Source organism: Miniopterus natalensis, chromosome 15, assembly GCF_054644295.1.
Source record: "Miniopterus natalensis isolate mMinNat1 chromosome 15, mMinNat1.hap1, whole genome shotgun sequence".
In the NCBI taxonomy this organism is placed as follows: Eukaryota; Metazoa; Chordata; class Mammalia; order Chiroptera; family Miniopteridae; genus Miniopterus; species Miniopterus natalensis.
This window is the reverse complement of record NC_142095.1, coordinates 52,931,716-52,948,961: the sequence shown is the minus strand read 5'-3', so window position 1 is coordinate 52,948,961 and position 17,246 is coordinate 52,931,716. Positions and strand designations below refer to the sequence as shown.

General features: G+C 38.5%; 1 protein-coding gene across 1 annotated transcript in view; it reads left to right on the top strand.

Moving 5' to 3' along the window:
* The window catches only part of SHQ1 (SHQ1, H/ACA ribonucleoprotein assembly factor), a 107,449-nt gene that overhangs the window by 35,558 nt on the left and 54,645 nt on the right, over positions 1-17,246 (top strand). Inside the window, exons 8-9 of the mRNA XM_087825138.1 lie at positions 1,430-1,483; positions 3,787-3,910. Coding sequence (XP_087681264.1) covers positions 1,430-1,483; positions 3,787-3,910 — 178 coding nt within the window. The remainder of the gene's footprint in view (positions 1-1,429; positions 1,484-3,786; positions 3,911-17,246) is intronic.

Below are 17,246 nucleotides of genomic sequence, written 5' to 3'. Positions count from 1 at the left end.
GAGGTAAATTGGCCAAATGAGAGGGCTGTTGCCACATGACACTTGACATTGGTAAGGGGTAAACTTTACCAAACCATTTATATTCTTTTTCCGAGCTGTCAGCAGATACTGGGGATAGGAATCTTTTAAAGAAATCCTATTATAAAAGTAAATCCTTTTGTAAAGTACATTAGTATTCTTAAGTTATATTCTTTTTTAAAAACATAGACTTTATTGTATCTCTTCTTTAAACCACATTTGATTTTGTAAATGAAGAGCTAAACTTTTTTCTCACCTACATGTAAAAAAAGTCTGGAAAACCAAAAAAAGTCCTTCTGGTTAATGTGCCCTGCAGCTGTTTATAGCTGTCCTCCCTCAGCGGGCTTTTCTGAGCTAGAACAGTGATAAAAAGCATATGCTTTTATTTTTATTTATTGAAATACACAAATACATTTTAAAGGGAAATAAACACATGAAGAAAATCATTAAAATTTCCCGTAATCTCAGCCACAGAAAAAGCCACTGTTATAAAGTGTTGCCTCTCTCTCACTCTTTCATTGTGCACATGTATGTATGTATGTGTATTTATTTTGGGTCGTAATGCATGTATTATTTAATCTGCCGTTCTCACTTAACATCATAGCATTAGCATAGTTTTAGGGTTAGAATTTTATATGTGCCAGATTTTTTGTTGTCATGATTCTTAAAATTTCAACAGTAACTCTTGAGATTTGCATTTTACTCCAAAGTGAATGTTAATGAGTGTATCAAGGGCTTAATGTAACTGAAAATGTTTTTTGTTTCCATTTATTTTTTAAAGATGCTACAGTTGGAAAAAATGTTTTATTTGGCAAAAAAGTGCTTCATATTATTGCTTGAGGAGATAAGTGAATGTTTAGTTTTACTCAGTAAAATTTATTCTTTATTCTTATATTTGCATATTCAAAATCATGAAGTCTTGAAGCTTCAAAACCTTCTTTAAGAATAGACTTATTCTCATAAGCATTCTTTGAAAGGCCAAATTCTTTAGCAGCTCTTGTGCCACAGGCAGCACATTACTATTATCTTTGTGTCCCTTGGCAGATTTTTTGTAGAATGTTTGGGAGGCAAGTAACTTAGTTGAGGACAGAAATTGAGCCCACATCGCTTTGCTTAAATTTCACCTTCAAAGTCCCTGCTTATTTGCTCTTGTGTCCTGGGGCTCTTATTAGTGGGAAAGCTTTACTTTATAAAATCCCAAGGAAAGTAGACAGAAACTTGCTTTTAATAATGTCTGCATTGAGTAAAGCAGTTTTGTTTTGTTTTCAATCTTAGACTCTTCTTAGTTCTTCTATATGTCAACACTGAGTAGTGTTGACACATACTAGTTGAATAAATGGGTATATTTGCTTTATTTTTATATGACTTTACCTCTAATGTGACAGTACTCTTTTCTCTAAAACAAATAAAGGTTGAATCTGCATGGAATATCAGAAAACTGAGTCCAACACTGTGCTGGTTTGAGGTACGATTTTTAATCACAATTATTTAAATTTATTTGTCCAGAAAGTTATTTTTTCGTTGTCATTAGTTCATTTTGAGTAATTCAAGCAATTCCTTGACTTTTTAAAAGTGGAAGCTTTATTGTACATGTTTATTTTCCATCTTTTTAATAAAATTCTGATTCCATATATTAGGCTTATTCTAATTATAGATGGGGTATTTTGGAAATCAGGAGAGGGAGAACACACTTTGGAGAAAGAATAGGTATGTGGTCTGTTGGGAGAGATCGTGGGATGGAGTTTGAGGAATGTTTGTGAGTTGGCATATACTGGGCTCAGAGTTCAAAGTGGGACTCAAACCCAGGTGCCATTGACCACCAGGGACTGTGATAAGCATTTTACATGTATTAACTCACTGATTCCTTTCAGTAAGTCTGTGAAAACTATTATTAATATTTTAGAGACCAGAAGACTTAGGTCATACAGTTTAAATAACTTTGCTTAGGTCCTATAATTAGTATGGTTAGATCTGATGATAAATCTTTTAATATAGTAATAATTGTTTTTACATATATTTTCTAGGAAATAGTTGTGTAGGTCTTACCAAAAATATCAAAGGGTGGTATCTTTAAATTTACCTGTTTTGGACAAACTATTGTACATCAAAAACAGTAATTAAAAATAGGAGCTTTAGCCTGGCCAACGTGACTCAGCAGTTGAGCATTGACCTATGATCCAGGAGATCGTGGTTTGATTCCTGGTCAGGGCACATGCCTAGGTTGCAGGCTCGATCCCCTGTAGGGGGCGTACAAGAGGCAGCCAACCAATGGCTCATCACTGATATTTCTAGATCTCTCCCTCTCCCTCCCTCTCTCTGAAATCAATCAAGATAGAGTAAAAAAAAAAAAAGAGAGAAGCTTTAAAAAGTGTCAATTTAAATATTTGATAATTGTATCATCAATTAAGACAAATAGATTTTTTCCCCCAGTTAAAATCCTACATATAGTGCATTTTAAGTTGTAAAATCAAAGTTGTTTCGTGGCATCATTTGGTTGAAGTAAAAAGTAAGATGTAAACAGGAACTGAAACATTTAACTTTATCAGAGAGTCTTGCTACTCCAAGAATGGGTCCATGGACCAAAAGCTTGACCAGCATCCTTAGCAGGGAGCTTGTTAGCAGGACAGAATATCAGTCCATACACATTGAGTCAAGAGTCTGCAACTAGATCTCTAGGGATTTATGTGTATATTAAAGATAGAGAAGTGCTGTTCTCTAGACTTCATTTAGGTTCTACATATTGCCATGATCGGCATATAATGGAGAAACTGGTTTTTGTAGCAGTTGCATTAGAGTTGGTGATTAATTTTATAGTTCAGTTATTAAAATCTACATGAATAACTTCACCTATTTATGATTTTAATTTGAAAGTTTTATTGTTTTTGAGAAAACTTAGAATTTCCAGACATGTTAATAACTATCAAACTTTTATAAGTATTTCATTTTTTTGCTAGAATTTTTAAAAAGTTTGTAACTCTTATTAGATATAAACTATTATTTATCAGATACTCAATATGCTTAATCAGATTTCTCATTTATTAAGGATTAATGTACATGGAAATTATGCCGCTCCCTTAGTTTTAACTTTATATTTTAAGTTTTAAATATGGGTAACATTTTTTATCAAAATTCAATTTAAAAACAGTTTTGTAGAACATTACCTTTGTCTAGTGATTTCAGTAAGTTTTAAATTGCTAATGATATCAGTTCAGTTTAATACTATTCACAATAAAACACTTTTTTTCAGAAATTGCTAGTTTTCTCTTTGATGAGTAAAAATAAATTACTGAAGTAAATACCATGTATTACTCATGCCCAAAGTTAAAAAGAGAGAGAAAGAGACTGAACACAGGTCACTGAAAAGTTCTGCACCTTTCATCTACATTCTCTTGAATGGTCCTAAAAGACAAAGGCTTGAAACATAGGTTATTGAGAAATGTCTTTTATGTGCATATGCATTTGGTTAGTGCCATGTGTTTTAGATTCATGTTTGTAATTCTTAAGAGACTTTTAAAAACTTTTCTACTACATATGTGATTTTTAAAGAGCATTTCTGATTTGTTGATAAAATATAAGAAATTAGAAAGACTAATAAGATTAAATAATTTATTGTAAGGTGTACAAAAAGTCTCAGTTTGTGGTTTTATATTTCTCTTCTACTTGGTTTCGCAGTGGTCCAGACTTTTAATTCTTAATGGACAGTATTTCATTATGTGCTTTAGTTTGTATAATATAGAAGTGGTTACTTACTTCACTGACACCTTGCAGACTTGGACTAATGTTCGTGAAGTCCTCGTGTCTTTTGGAAGAAGAGTTTTGTGCTACCCACTTTACCGCCATTTCAAGCTGGTGGTGGAAGCCTGCAGAGATACTATAAAGATCCTGCAACTAGGTGAGAGATTACTGTGCTTACAGACTTCAGAATGAAAAGTTCTCTAAGTTTTTAGTCTGAGGAAGTAATCATGATTTTTGCTTCTTTTCTATACATAAATAATGAAAATCATTCATCCAACCACTTCTCCTTGCAAGTATGTATAAAGTAATAGTCCCTCTGTACAGATGTATATTCACACAAATCATGCAGAGGCATGGCGCTCTTCCTGAAAGGATGAGAAGGTAAACAGAGAAGGCACACACCATATGCCAAGCTACTTTGTGTTCTAGTAGACGGCATCATTCAGTATTTCTTGGGTGCCTATAATTTCTAGGTACTATGCTAGGACTGTGGGTATAATAAATAAGGTAAATTTCCTGCTGCTATGAAGTTCACAGTTTTACCTGGATGACAAATGATAAATGATAAAGAATTCCAGTATAGACTGAAATGCACTTTCCTGGGGGAAATAGTGATTCACGAGGAAGAGGCATGGAACCTGGACTTGGGAGGTCAAGTAAGGCTTTCTAGACAAAAGCACAGCTATTCTGAGGATTTTTTTTTCTATTGATCTTAGAGAGAGTGAAGGGAAGGAGAAAGAGAAACATCGCGGCCGCCTCCCGCATGCACCCTCACTTGGGATCTAACCACAACCTGGGCATGTGCCCTGACTGCGAATTGAACCAACCACCCTTTGGTGTGCGAGACAACACTCCAACCAGCTGAGCCACGCCAGCCATAGCTCTTCTCAGGACTTTTGACTAATGCTTAATCCAACCTAAAAAGATAACTATTTGCTAGTTTTAAGGATGTGGAAAATTTTAATCTCCGAAACAAATTCCAAAGTGCTTATAACAGCATCATTGGATTAAGTATATAATTTCCAAGGTAATGAGTTTGATGGGGATGATGTCCATTTCTATGTACAGTATTAGTTCTGGCACACTGATTTAAAAGTTGCCTTCTGTACTTTATCGTCATTTCTTATGTTCTCTCCTTGGGAGTCTCATCATTCCTTGTCCTTAGATATAAGTGCTTGGGGCTTACTTTTCACACTTCAGAATAAAAAAGGGAAAGGAAGAAAAATCTTCCCTTTATATTCAGGTGACTTCGTGGCTCAGAGGGAAGAATTACATCTAATGCTTGTTTCTCCTAGAGCTGCACCTGGGTTTTTCTCTGACTTGTGTAACCTGTGATCTTCTTGCCCTGGGGAAAATCATGCTTGAAGCAGGTTCTGTGAGTTGGCTGAGTGTTGTCCCCTGCACCGAAAGGTTGCTGATTCAGTTCTTGGTCAGGGCACATACCTGGATTGGTGGTTTGATCCCCAGTTGGGGAAGGTATGAAAGGCAATTGATTGATGCTTCTCTCTCTCTGTCTTTCTCCCTTCCTCTCTCTAAGCATGTCCTCGGGTGAGGATTAAAAAAATAATAAAGTAGACAGTAATTGTAAAAATGAAACAGTTAAGTGAAAGATGCCTTTTTATCTATCCCATTGGTTTAGACTAGCTGTATTTTATTTTGAAGGATTGTTGATTATAGAACAGCAGAGCCACTACTTTTGAGAACTCTACCTTTAATTTAAATCTATCTTCTTTAATTTAACAGTGGGAAACAAATAGCTTTGTTTTTTCATGTTAGTTATTCTTGCCTCCCATGCAAAATATTTCTTGAATTGTAAAAATTACCGTGAAAAATCAATCTGCTATAAATGACTGTCGAGCTGGAGTTATTACACATCACAGTTAATTTCTTGTTTGTTATGCTAGAGTGTGCATTCTAATGTTTCCATAGTTGAAAGTAATAAGTAATTATTTTCCCACAAGAAATACTGATCTTAAATGGAATAGGCTTCCAGAACCAATGTAGGAAGGCTTCAGAATCTACAGAATATTTTATTATAACTAATAGACTAAGCCCTGAGTTTTTAAAGAGTCATGCATTTGTTTTACCTGACTTTACTGCAGCTTTTACAACATCCTTTACTGAGACTTGGAGTGTTTTTAATTTTGTATTTTTTCTCCCACTCCTTTCCCACTTTGAAAAGACTGTATGTTTATCTCTCACTGTTGCTGTATGTCTAATTCAAATTCCTATAAGGTCAGAAATCCTACTTTGTCCCTTTAGTACTGTTTTAGTGCTTAATACTGGACCTTGCACTTGAAATTGCTCTCCCTGAATAAATTATCTTCTGGCACATGATCATCCCCCCTTTTTTCCTCTGTTCCTGTCTTCAGCAATGTCACTTCCTTCTCCTGTTCCATTCTTTTGGGAAAAGTGGGTAGAGTCTTCACGGAGGCACCGCTTAGCTGCTGTTCCTCATTGAAGATAAAGGAAAAGGGATCAAAAGACAGAAGCTTTTCTGACATGTCTTCAGAAATGATATTCTGTTAGAAGTGACATAGTTTAATAATTTTCTATACATTATTCATACAGCTTACTATTTGTACTAATATCTACATTGCGTAAATTTTATAATCTGTGTAAAGGTATTTCTCATTCTTCTGTACTCTTGAGCAGCTGTTGAACATGTCCTGTAACAATTATTGAAAGGGCTGATCATCGTGGTTTGGAAAGGAAACAACTACTTAATTTTTTTCTCCCATTTCCCTTTGTTCTCATTCTGTCTAATTTTTGTTTGTTTGTTTGTTTCTGGATGGTATATCCTGTAAGTATCATGTCACACATATACAGGCATCTATCTTATAAGACACAGTAAATATTCTGTAACTTTTTCTCACTTTAGATTATAAGACGAGTCTCATTACAGTACTTAAAATGTACCCATTGAACTTGATTAAAAGGAAGAAATCTTCCCTTTTCCAGCTATGGCCTGATTGGGAAGCCAGCAGTGGGGAGGAGGCTTCTTTCACTATTGCAGGAAGTACCCCTTGCTTCCAAAGCAGGCTGCTGCTTCTTGCTTCTCGATGGGGGAATCTTAGCAGGTATGGGTCAGACATTAGTCTTTGTACCCCACAATTTCCAGGGGAGGCAGGTTACACTCTCCAGGGGCCCCTCTTAAAACCCCCTTTTTCTTGGTTTGGGATAACAGGAAAGCACCTCCTCCCTTCTCCCATGGAGGGTGTTAGAAACCCCACAGCACTCCAACAACTTTATCCAGAGATTTTCTGGACCTCTACCCTTAAAATCCTGGAGGGGAATATTGATCTAACAGGTCACAAATCAGTTTTTTGTTAGTTTCTTTACAAGGTTAGCATAGAGAGTTTAGTGTCTCTTTTTAACACGGGAATACTTGATATCTATTATATCCTTTGTGAGCTTCATTGGAAATGAGTCAGAAAGAGTCCTGCCTTAATAAGCTGGTACAGTAATAATGACACCTGCTCAATGAACTGCTTTGTGTGTGTCAGTTCTTTAGATACCTATCTCATTTTATCCATACTGTCATCCTGAGAAGCAGTGATTACTGTCCTCATTTTGCAAATAGAAGACAGGCTCAGAGAAGTTCAATCACTTGCCCAGGGGTACACAGCTAGTAATTGGTAGACCCTGGATTTAATGCCAGGTCTGTTTGACTCAAAGTCTGTGCCCTTTGTAGTGTTGAAATAGGTATCAGCCAGCTGGGGTGGCTCAGTGGTGGAGTGTTGACCTATGAACCAGGAGATCATGGTTCGATTCCCAATCAAGGCACATGCCCGGGTTTGTGGGCTCGATCCCTACTGGGGGGCATGCAGGAAGCAGCCGATCAGTGACACTCTCTCATCATTGATGTTTCTGTCTCTCTCCCTCTCCCTTCCTCTCTCTGAAATCAATAAAAATATATTTTTTAAAGAAGTTATTTTTTAAACTCTGGACTCCTAATCACTATGCTTCTATGTTTCAAATTTAAAACTATTCACCATTTTGTGGAAATACTGTAATTTTTGTTGTATAACGTTTTTGTGTGTGTGTTTTTTAGTTTTTTCGTGGGATTTTTTTTTTGCTAATAACACAGTTGAAATTAGTTTTTTTGGTTCTGTTTTGTTTGTACGGCTAACAGAAACCTACCTTTCTATAAACATTTGAGGTCTGAATACTAATAGCTACATGGCAGGCTATAACCCAATAAACAGTCTTCAGGAGATTAGTTACTTTTTACCAATTAAAATCTGGTTTTACTTCATATAAATCATATCCCTTGCATATTAGTCATCACTGGGCGCAGTAATCAATTTTTCAGAAACAACCGCTTTACTCGCCTCCTTGGTAGAAATATGTAATAACACAGCCACGTGAAAGGAAGGAATAGCCACAGTACAGGCCTGGAGCTGACCTTTTTCCTTAAGGAAAGGAGTTCAAGAAATTGAGGTATGGCAAGTATATCGTGTGAGCACTGGATTCCAATGCAGCCTTGAAGGTGAATTTGTTTTTATCAGTTAAATCTGTGTTTTCCAAAGTCCAAGTGCTTCTTTTTATTGAATTATAAAGATTACTCCAAACTTGAAAACTAAAAGATGAAATCACTAGGATTTTCCATTGTTGACATTTATCTGTATTTAAATTTTATGAATTCCCAGTTATGGATATTTCAAAGCATTGTTAGGCTTTTTAATTTTACTCCTTAAGTACATTAGGTAGCATTATTTTAATTTTTATTTTATTTTTTAAATTCTTACTTGATATTTTTTCCATTGCTTTTCAGAGAAAGTGGAAGGGAGGAAGGGAGGAAAAAGGAGGAGGAGGGAGAGAGAGAAACATCGATGTGAGAGACACATCGATAGGTAGCCTCCCTCATGCCCCCCAACCAGGGCCAGGGATCTAGCCTGCAACTGAGGCACATGCCCTTGGCTGGAATCAAACCCAGGACCCTTCAGTTCATGGGACAACACTTTAACCACTGAGCCAAACCGGCCAGGGCCAGTAGCATTATTTTTAGTGATTATACAAGTATATGTTGAGCACTTCCTATGGTCTAGAGATACAGTAGTGAACAGGAGGGATTTGACTTATGCTCTCATGGAGCTTAAAATTTTAAGGGGAGTGGGTAGACATGGAATAGCACAGCTACCAGGTTGTTATAAAATGGCATTTTTAATAGGAGCTCAAAAGAGAAATACAGTGGGTACAAATACAAAGCCAGGGAAACTGGCTTACCTTGAAGTCACTTAGACACATGACCTCCTACAGAGGGAGCTCTGCCTGGCTTGTCTTCTGATTCTCAGCTCCAACGACAGTTTCCTGTTCTTCTAAGGTACTTGTTTATTGGTGGATGACTTCATCTGTTAACTTACTCATTCAACAGGTATTTTGTTAGTACTTACTAAAAAGACATTTATTATGTGCACAGTACCCTTAAATATGAAGAGCAGCAGAAATGAGATTGCTGTACTGCATTTGAGGGAGCATGCGTCTTAGCAGGAGAGCCAAGGTGTCCGTCAAGACAGTACAGCCTGGCGGGGTTCTCGGTGGGTGGAGCATCGGCCACACACCAAAGGGCCTGCCCGGGGTCTTGGCCAAGGGCACATTCCAGGGTCATGGGCTGATCCCCAGCCCTGGTCGAGGTGTGGCAGGGTGTGTTTCGCATATTGATCTCCCTCCCTCCCTCCCTCCCTCCCTCCCTCCCTCCCTCCCTCCCTCCCTCCCTCCCTCCCCTCCCTCTTTATCTGAAAGAATCGATGGAAAAAATATCTTCGGAGGAGGATTAACCAGACACGTGACGCACGGTAGACAGTGGAGTTGCCTTTGTTAAAGGGGCAGAGGGGCGCAAAAAGGGGCAGGGGGGCGTTTCACTGGGGACCAGAGAAAGCCTAATCGAGGGCATGAGATTTGACCTGGGCCCAAAAGGATGGGTAGTATTTAGACAGTGAAGGGTGGAGGGAGGTGTCCTAAATATTGTGAGTGAGCAGCATGAGGAAGGTCGCGGAATAGCATAGTTTTGTTAACTGAGGGAAGCGGGCCTCGTCTCCCCCAGTTGCTGTGGGGGTGTAATTCTTGGGATAGCCCAAAAAAAGAATTTGAGACTCGCACAGGAGGATGAGTGATTTTTATTTGTGTGGAATTACGTCCCTGGGTTTCCAAAGTTCCATCTCCCTTAGTCCAGTATAGAAGAAGTGTAGCTGGGGTTTCCGCAGAGCTAAAATCAGAGCCAGTGTCCAGAGTTTCCGTTCCATGTTGCAGCTGGGTCCACCCCACCATCAGGTAGCTTAGCTTGTGTTTCCCGCCGCAACCCATTAGTCCACTGCATGTGGGGTCTGCAGGGCCGCAGCCCATTAGTCCACTGCATGTGGGGTCTGCAGGGCCGCAGTCCATTAGTCCACTGCATGTGGGGTCTGCAGGGCCACAGTCCATTAGTCCATTGCAAGTGGGGCCTGCAGGACCATGGGCCATAGGAGCAAATGCAAGGAAGCAGGAGCAGAAGAGCCCCACAAGTCAAGAGTCAAGCACAAGAGCAGGGAGCACCAAGAGAGAGAATTCCTTTGTTTGGGGGATTATGTATTCCCAAATTTTGGCATACTTGCAGGAGCCACGCCCGCTCTGGCAATTATGTCTGTGCCCGGGTGTGATTGACAGGCAAGTGCCTTCCCTGTGCCATCCGTCTTTACTGGGCATGCCTCTATCTTCCCTTTCTTGGATCCTTTCTCCCAGTGTTTTGCAGGGAATAGACTGGTGGTTCCCTGGGGACTACAGAGTTGCAGCTTCCTGGTGAAGCTGCCCAGATGACATGCCTGTAACGTGTGGCTTCCCCCTTTGCTTCTTTCCTGTTATTAATAACTAGCTAATTACAACACTATCAGTTTCATTAATGGAAATGTGGAGTTGATGTGCTGGGTGACCCTGAGATTTGCCCTACAGCCTTTAAAACTAGTTGATAGTTCCTTTCCTGCCTGACTTAACTGGTCAGAATTGATTTCTTTACTTCTTTAATATTATCACTGAATTCCCCGCTCCCCACCCAGGAGATGATAATTCTTACTCTCTTTTCTCCCTCATTCTAAACTGTTCTTGATCATTTTGCTTCTTAGTCAGGTCCCCATTGCAATTAAAATGTTTCTAAGGATGGAAAAATCATAGTGATTTCAGGAAATTTAAATAGCATTGAATTCAAATCAAATATACCTGCTTTTGCTTACCACTTCCTTGCATAACAAGTAATCTAAGAAAGAGGGGATGTCAGAGCGCTGGAATCAGCTCCAGCTGAACTCTGATGGGGAGGAGAGACTCTGCTGGGAGGCAATGACAAACCAACCCTTAGCTTCACTCTCCCTACAGGAATTTTTCTTCCACAAGGCAAAGAAATTTCTTTTACTCTCATCTCTTCCTCAGAGCCCAAATCTGTATTCCCATACTCTTAAATTGGCATATTTTTCTTATTTATCTATATTATTTATCCTCAGAACATTTGTGGGTTTATACATACACTTCTGTATATACGGATATGGTATATGAGCATAAATATTAAAGAGTAAAAAATCAGATTCCAGTTGTCTCTCTAGAATTCTTTTTCCTCTAACCTGTTAATCACTGAAATTTTTTAAATTGCTCTTGTAAAAATTTCTAGGTTACATTTATATACAGCATTCTTTGTTCTCTTAAAATACATTGTAGGGGGCAGCATTTCTTATGTGGTTTACAAATAATAAATTGCCTTTTAATTGCCACACACAGAGCTTATGATTATTCTGATGCAAAAAAAAGAAAAAAGAATTACTTCTGGTATCTTAGAGTATTATGTTCTTTGGAAAGTTGAGTTATATCGCAATGCTTACTGGTGAGTAACTGCTCAAAATCTGCTGATCTCTTAAATACTTATACATACAGTTGACCCTTGAACAATGCAAGGGTTAGGGATGCACAGTAGAAAATGTGCATATAACTTTGACTCCCCCAGAACTTAACTATTAATAGTATACTGTTGACTGAAAGCCATACTGCTAACATAAATAGTCCATTAACACATATGTTATATGTTATATGGATTATATGCTGTATTATTATTATTATTATTTTTTAAATATATCTTTATTGATTTCAGAGAGAGGGAAGGAGAGGGAGAGAGAGAGAGAAACATCAATGATGAGAGAGTCATTGATCGGCTGCAGCCCACAACCCGGGCATGTGCCCTGACCGGGAATCGAACCCTGATCGCCTGGATCCTAGGTCGACGCTCAACTGCTGAGCCACACCCAGCTGGGCGATATATGCTATACTCTTATAATAAAGTAAGCTAGAGAAAAGAAAATGTTAAGAAAATCATAAGGAAAATACATTTACAGTACTGTATTATATTTATTGATACCATAAGTTTACCTCAGCTGTTTATAAGATGAATTGTCAGTCAGTCCCTACATTAGTATTGTCTTATATATAATACAAGACACTGTAGATGTTAGGTTACTAATATTAGATATCAAAAATGAAAAGATAATGCAAAAAAATATTTATTTACATCTGTGAGTTTTTGAAATTGTGGTAAATCCAAAAAATTTTTCAATATATTTATTGAAAACAATTCATATATAAGTGGACCCACGCAGTTCAAACTCATGTGTTCAACGGTCAACTGTATATCCACTTTAAATCTACGTTGTATTTCCTGTACTATTTATTTAAAATAAGTTTTGTTACCGGCCGGGTGTGGCTCAGCGGTTGATCCGGGAGATCGCGGGTTCGATTCCCAGTAAGGGCACATGCCCGGGTTCCAGGCTCGATCCCCAGTCGGAGACATGCAGGAGACAGCTGATCAATGATGACTCTCTCATCATTGAGAGACTGATGTTTCTGTCTCTCTCTCTCTCTTAGAAAAATATATCAATAAAGATATTTTTTTAAAAAATAAGTTTTGTTAATTTCTGCAGTTTCTGAGCTGAGCAATGTAAAAAAAACCCAAGTGGTTAGTTTCATGGTTTGAAAATTATGGCTTTTAAAAGTTTTTTGGCTTTTTAAAAAATATATCTTTATTGATTTCAGAGAGAAGGGAGAGGGAGAGAGAGAAACATCAATGATGAGAGTCACTGATTGGCTGCCTCCTTCACGCCCCCTACAGGGATAGAGCCCGCAACCCGGGCATGTGCCCTGACCAGGAATCGAACCAAGATCTGGATCCTAGGTTGACGCTCAACCGCTGAGCCATGCCACCTGGGCTAAGTCAGTTTCGAGATAATTGCGTACTGTTCTGAGTAGCGTGATGAAATCTCTCTCTGTCCTGGTAAACTCGACTCATTCCTTTGTCTTGTGTATGCTCCCTGCCCATTAGTCACTTAATAGCCTTCTAGGTCATCAGATCAGCTGTTCAAGCCTTATTTTAATTAATAATGGCCCCTAAGTGCAAGAGTAGTGATGCTGGAATTCAGGTGTGCCAAAGAGAAGCTATAAAGTGCTTCCTTTGAGTTAAAAGGTGAAAAGAACTTCTCAGTAAGGAAAGAAAAAAATATGCTAAGGTTGCTAAGATTTTACTGTAAAAACGAATCTTCTCTTCATGAAATTGCCTAGTTTATAAATTAAACTTTATCATAGGTATTTATTTACAGGAAAAACATAGTATATATAGGGTTCATTACTATCTGCAGTTTCAGGAATCCACTGGGGTCTTGTAACATATTCCTCATGGATAGGGGGAAATATATAACAGAATGAGCAAAAGAGTTATAAGGATGTGTATGACTTGGTCTTAGTTCTTAAGAAGGTTATTATGTAACAGGAATGATAAGACAAAAGATAAGATACAAAATATGTAAATATAAGATGCAAAAGAGAAAGTCTCTTGAGAAAATACCTTATTTGCCCCCCCATGGGTCAAATCCATTCTATATAGCATGTGAGCTAAAAATGCTGTTTTAAATCTTTAAATGTTGAAAAAAATAAAAGTAGTATTTCATGACATAAATTATATGAAACTCGGATTTTAATGCCCACAACTCCAGCTTTATTGTGAGGCAGGCTTGTTCGTTACATAATGTCTGTGGCTGCTTTGGTGATATAATGGCAGAGTTACAACAGATTTTGTGACCTACAAAGCCAAAATATTTACTTTCTGGCTCTTTTATAGAAAAAAATGTGCCTAGACTTGCTCTAGGTGTCTATACAATGTTGGAAGGGAGCCCTTTTGGAGGGAGCTTTGGCTGCCTTCGATCCTAAATAACAGCCAATGTTGAAGGGGATCATTTCAGCTGCTTTCACCTCCTCACTGGGTGGGATGTGGCTGATCTAATTGGTTTCCATTAGAGTGGGTCTCTTAACATTAGGAGAAGCAAACTGAGATGCCTACTTGGCCGAGTGAGTGAGTGACTGAGTGAGTGAAGATGGCAGGCTTTGAGAAACTCGGGGGTAGTGAGGCCTGTTTGAACTGGAGACATACATGCCCTGTCTGTAGCTGCTTGTTGTCATATGGATATGTAGAATTGCTAAGTTGTGGAACTTAAAAAGAAGTAGAAAGCAATGATCTTTAATACAAAGTTTTTCAAAAGTTTAAGTATGAAAGGCACTGTAAAGATTGAAAATAATACTTCATGAGCCATGGGAATTCTGTGAGCCTAAGTCAGCCTCTGTGGGTCATTAGTTTTTATTTCTACTCTACAAAAAGCTAAGTGCCCGCTGTTTCTCATGCCCTCTTGGACTTGCTCATTTCCAGCTGCGTTGAAGGCTTGCACCAGGTCCAAGCTCCTTCAACCCTACCTGGAGACTGAGTCTCAGCCCTGTGTGGGTTCCCAGATTAGGCTGTGGAAGGAGGTAGGAGATGTCCTGCATTCTCTCAGAAACCTGAAAAACAAAAAAACTAAACAAAACAAAAGATCCCTTACTTCTCTTTCCACTCACTTCCTACTTCCTATTACTGTTGTCAGCCAGAGCCTGTCAGGGTGGAGAGTGCATCGTGGGATTCCAGTAGCACACTTCACTCTGACTTCATTGGGTGCTTTTGAGTATGGGTGTAGGGACGGGCTTGGCATGGAAGAAGCAAACAGCATAGGCCTAATGAGTGAGGTGCAGTGGTAGTTACTACTTAAGGAATGTGTAGGATTTAGAAAAGAGGAGTGGAAGTAGGTATTCCCCGAGAAAGTGGGAGGTAAAGAAGATCAGAGAGAGGGAAATAAAAGTCGTATATGTCTAAGAAATGGCAAATATTCTGATTTGTTTGGAGGCCTGGGATGTGAAAGGGAATTGTAGGGAAGGGGTGGAAGTGGTGCGTGTTGGAGCAGGGTTGTGGACAGCTTGCAGTGGCTGGTGGACAGATTTGGTCTGATTCAGGGAGTGACCAGTGGAGAGTTTGGTGGTGTGGTCTGTGAAATCCCATTTGCCTGGCAGTAACACCAAGGATCGCATCATTGAAAGGGGTGAGACTAGTGGGGTATAGAGAAGAGAGGAGACCACTGTTCTTGCCTGAAACCAAGTAGTTTGGGGACAGGTAATGTCTGAACTAGAGCACCAGTTAGTGGTGTGGAGGAAGAAGGGTGTGGGGAGGGAGACCCAGGGCCCTTGATCCTGTGTGAGCTTTTGTCCTTCCCTTTATCATCTACAGCTTGTTTACCTGTTGATCTCATCTAATCCCATGGCAGTTCTGAAGCATCCCTCAGTTCACCTATGTGGAAACAGGTTCAGATTAACTACCGAACAGCTAAGACGTGTCAACAAGAGCAAACAGATCCTTGGCTTAATATCATTTTAACTTTATAGAGAAATTAGCTAAGACCTGCACAAGATTATTTATGCTTAGCTTTTTAATGATCTTTTTTTAGCCTTTTAGAATTTGGGAATCTTTTTTTGTTAATTCTTACCTGAGGCTATTTTTTCATTGATTTTATTAGAGTGGAAGGGAGAGATGGGGGAGGAGAGGGAGAGGCAGACACAGCAATTGGTTGCCTCCACACTCACCGCAACTGGGGCCAGGGAGCGAACCTGCAACCCAGGTATGTGCCCTTGACTGGGACTCAAACCCATGTCCTTTCAGTCCTCGGGCCAACTCTCTAACCACCGAGCCACACTGGCCAGGGTGGGACTAGAATCTTAAGATCTAATTTCATAATCAAAATTGTCGTGTAACCTTTTAATATAAATTAATCATTTTTACTAATTTACCACGCATTGATTAAAATGTAGAGAAGCATGATTCAGTGCTACCAGTATGCCAGCCATTCAGCAGTGAGAGTTTACCTCCTTTCCTTCGACCGTTTTATACTGATAAGTATTTCAGATCAGTCTAATCTCATTGTGTTTATTTCCATTCACGAACCTTCTGAAGAATCTAGTTGTCTTTCTTTCTGTATATTTCTTCCTTCTGATTTCGTGCACAGTTTTAGTTTTTCCAATTCAAAACTAAGATAATTCCAAAAAATAAGTCAAACTTTTAATATTAATATCTATAGGGAAAATGGTTACTAGTCTTAATTAAAGCAACAATAAAAATAATTTAAATTGAGCTACCACCAAGCATTGAGCAACATGCTGTAGCCATAAGGTAGAATAGTTGACATAAAATTACAGCCACAGGATTAGGAAGTTGTAGATGCATATGGAGTTTTTAAAATCCAGGTTTAGATAGCAGCTGTTTCCACAGTTTTTTTTTCCATGCATGTTCAACTCCTTAACCTTTCTCCTTTTGTACTTACTGTACGGATGGGCTTGTTTTAATGTTCTGCCTTGAGCTAGGATGCCTCACTCTTAACTGTCTGTAAAGAAACTGAAATTAGTCATGCCACCATTATGTAGCTTTAATGATATCAGCCATGTATTCTTTATATATGTATATATATATTTTTTTCAATTACAGTTTACATTCAATATTATTTTGTTTTAGTTTAAGATGTACAGAATAGTGGTTAGATAATCATATACTTTACAAAGTGTTTTCCCCAGTATTTCCAGTCCCCACCTGGCACCATGCATAGTTACTACAGTATTAATGACTATTCCCTGTGCTGCACTTCACATCCCCATGACTGTTTTGTGACTACCAATCTGTACCTCTCAATCCCTTCACCTTTTCTACCTGTCCCCCAACTCCTTCCTTCTGGCAGCCATCAGTGTGTTCTATGTATCTATGAGTCTGTTTCTGTTTTGTTTGTTTGTTTATATTGTTCTTTAGATTCCACATGTAAGTGAAATCATATAGTTTTTGTCTTTGACTTATTTTTTTCTCTTAGCATAATACTCTCTAGGTTCATCCATGCTGTCCCAAATGGTCAGATTTTATTCTTTTTTTATGGCTGACTAGTATTCCATCGTATACATGCACCACAGATTTTTAATCTACTCATCTATTGATGGGCACTTGGATTGCTCCATACCTTGGCTATTGTAAATAATGCTGCAATGAACATAGGGGTGCATATATTCTTTTGAATTAGTGTTTTAGGTTTGTTCAGATATAGTCCCAGAAGTGGAATTGCTAGGTCATAAGGCAGCTCCATTTTCAATTTCTTGACGAC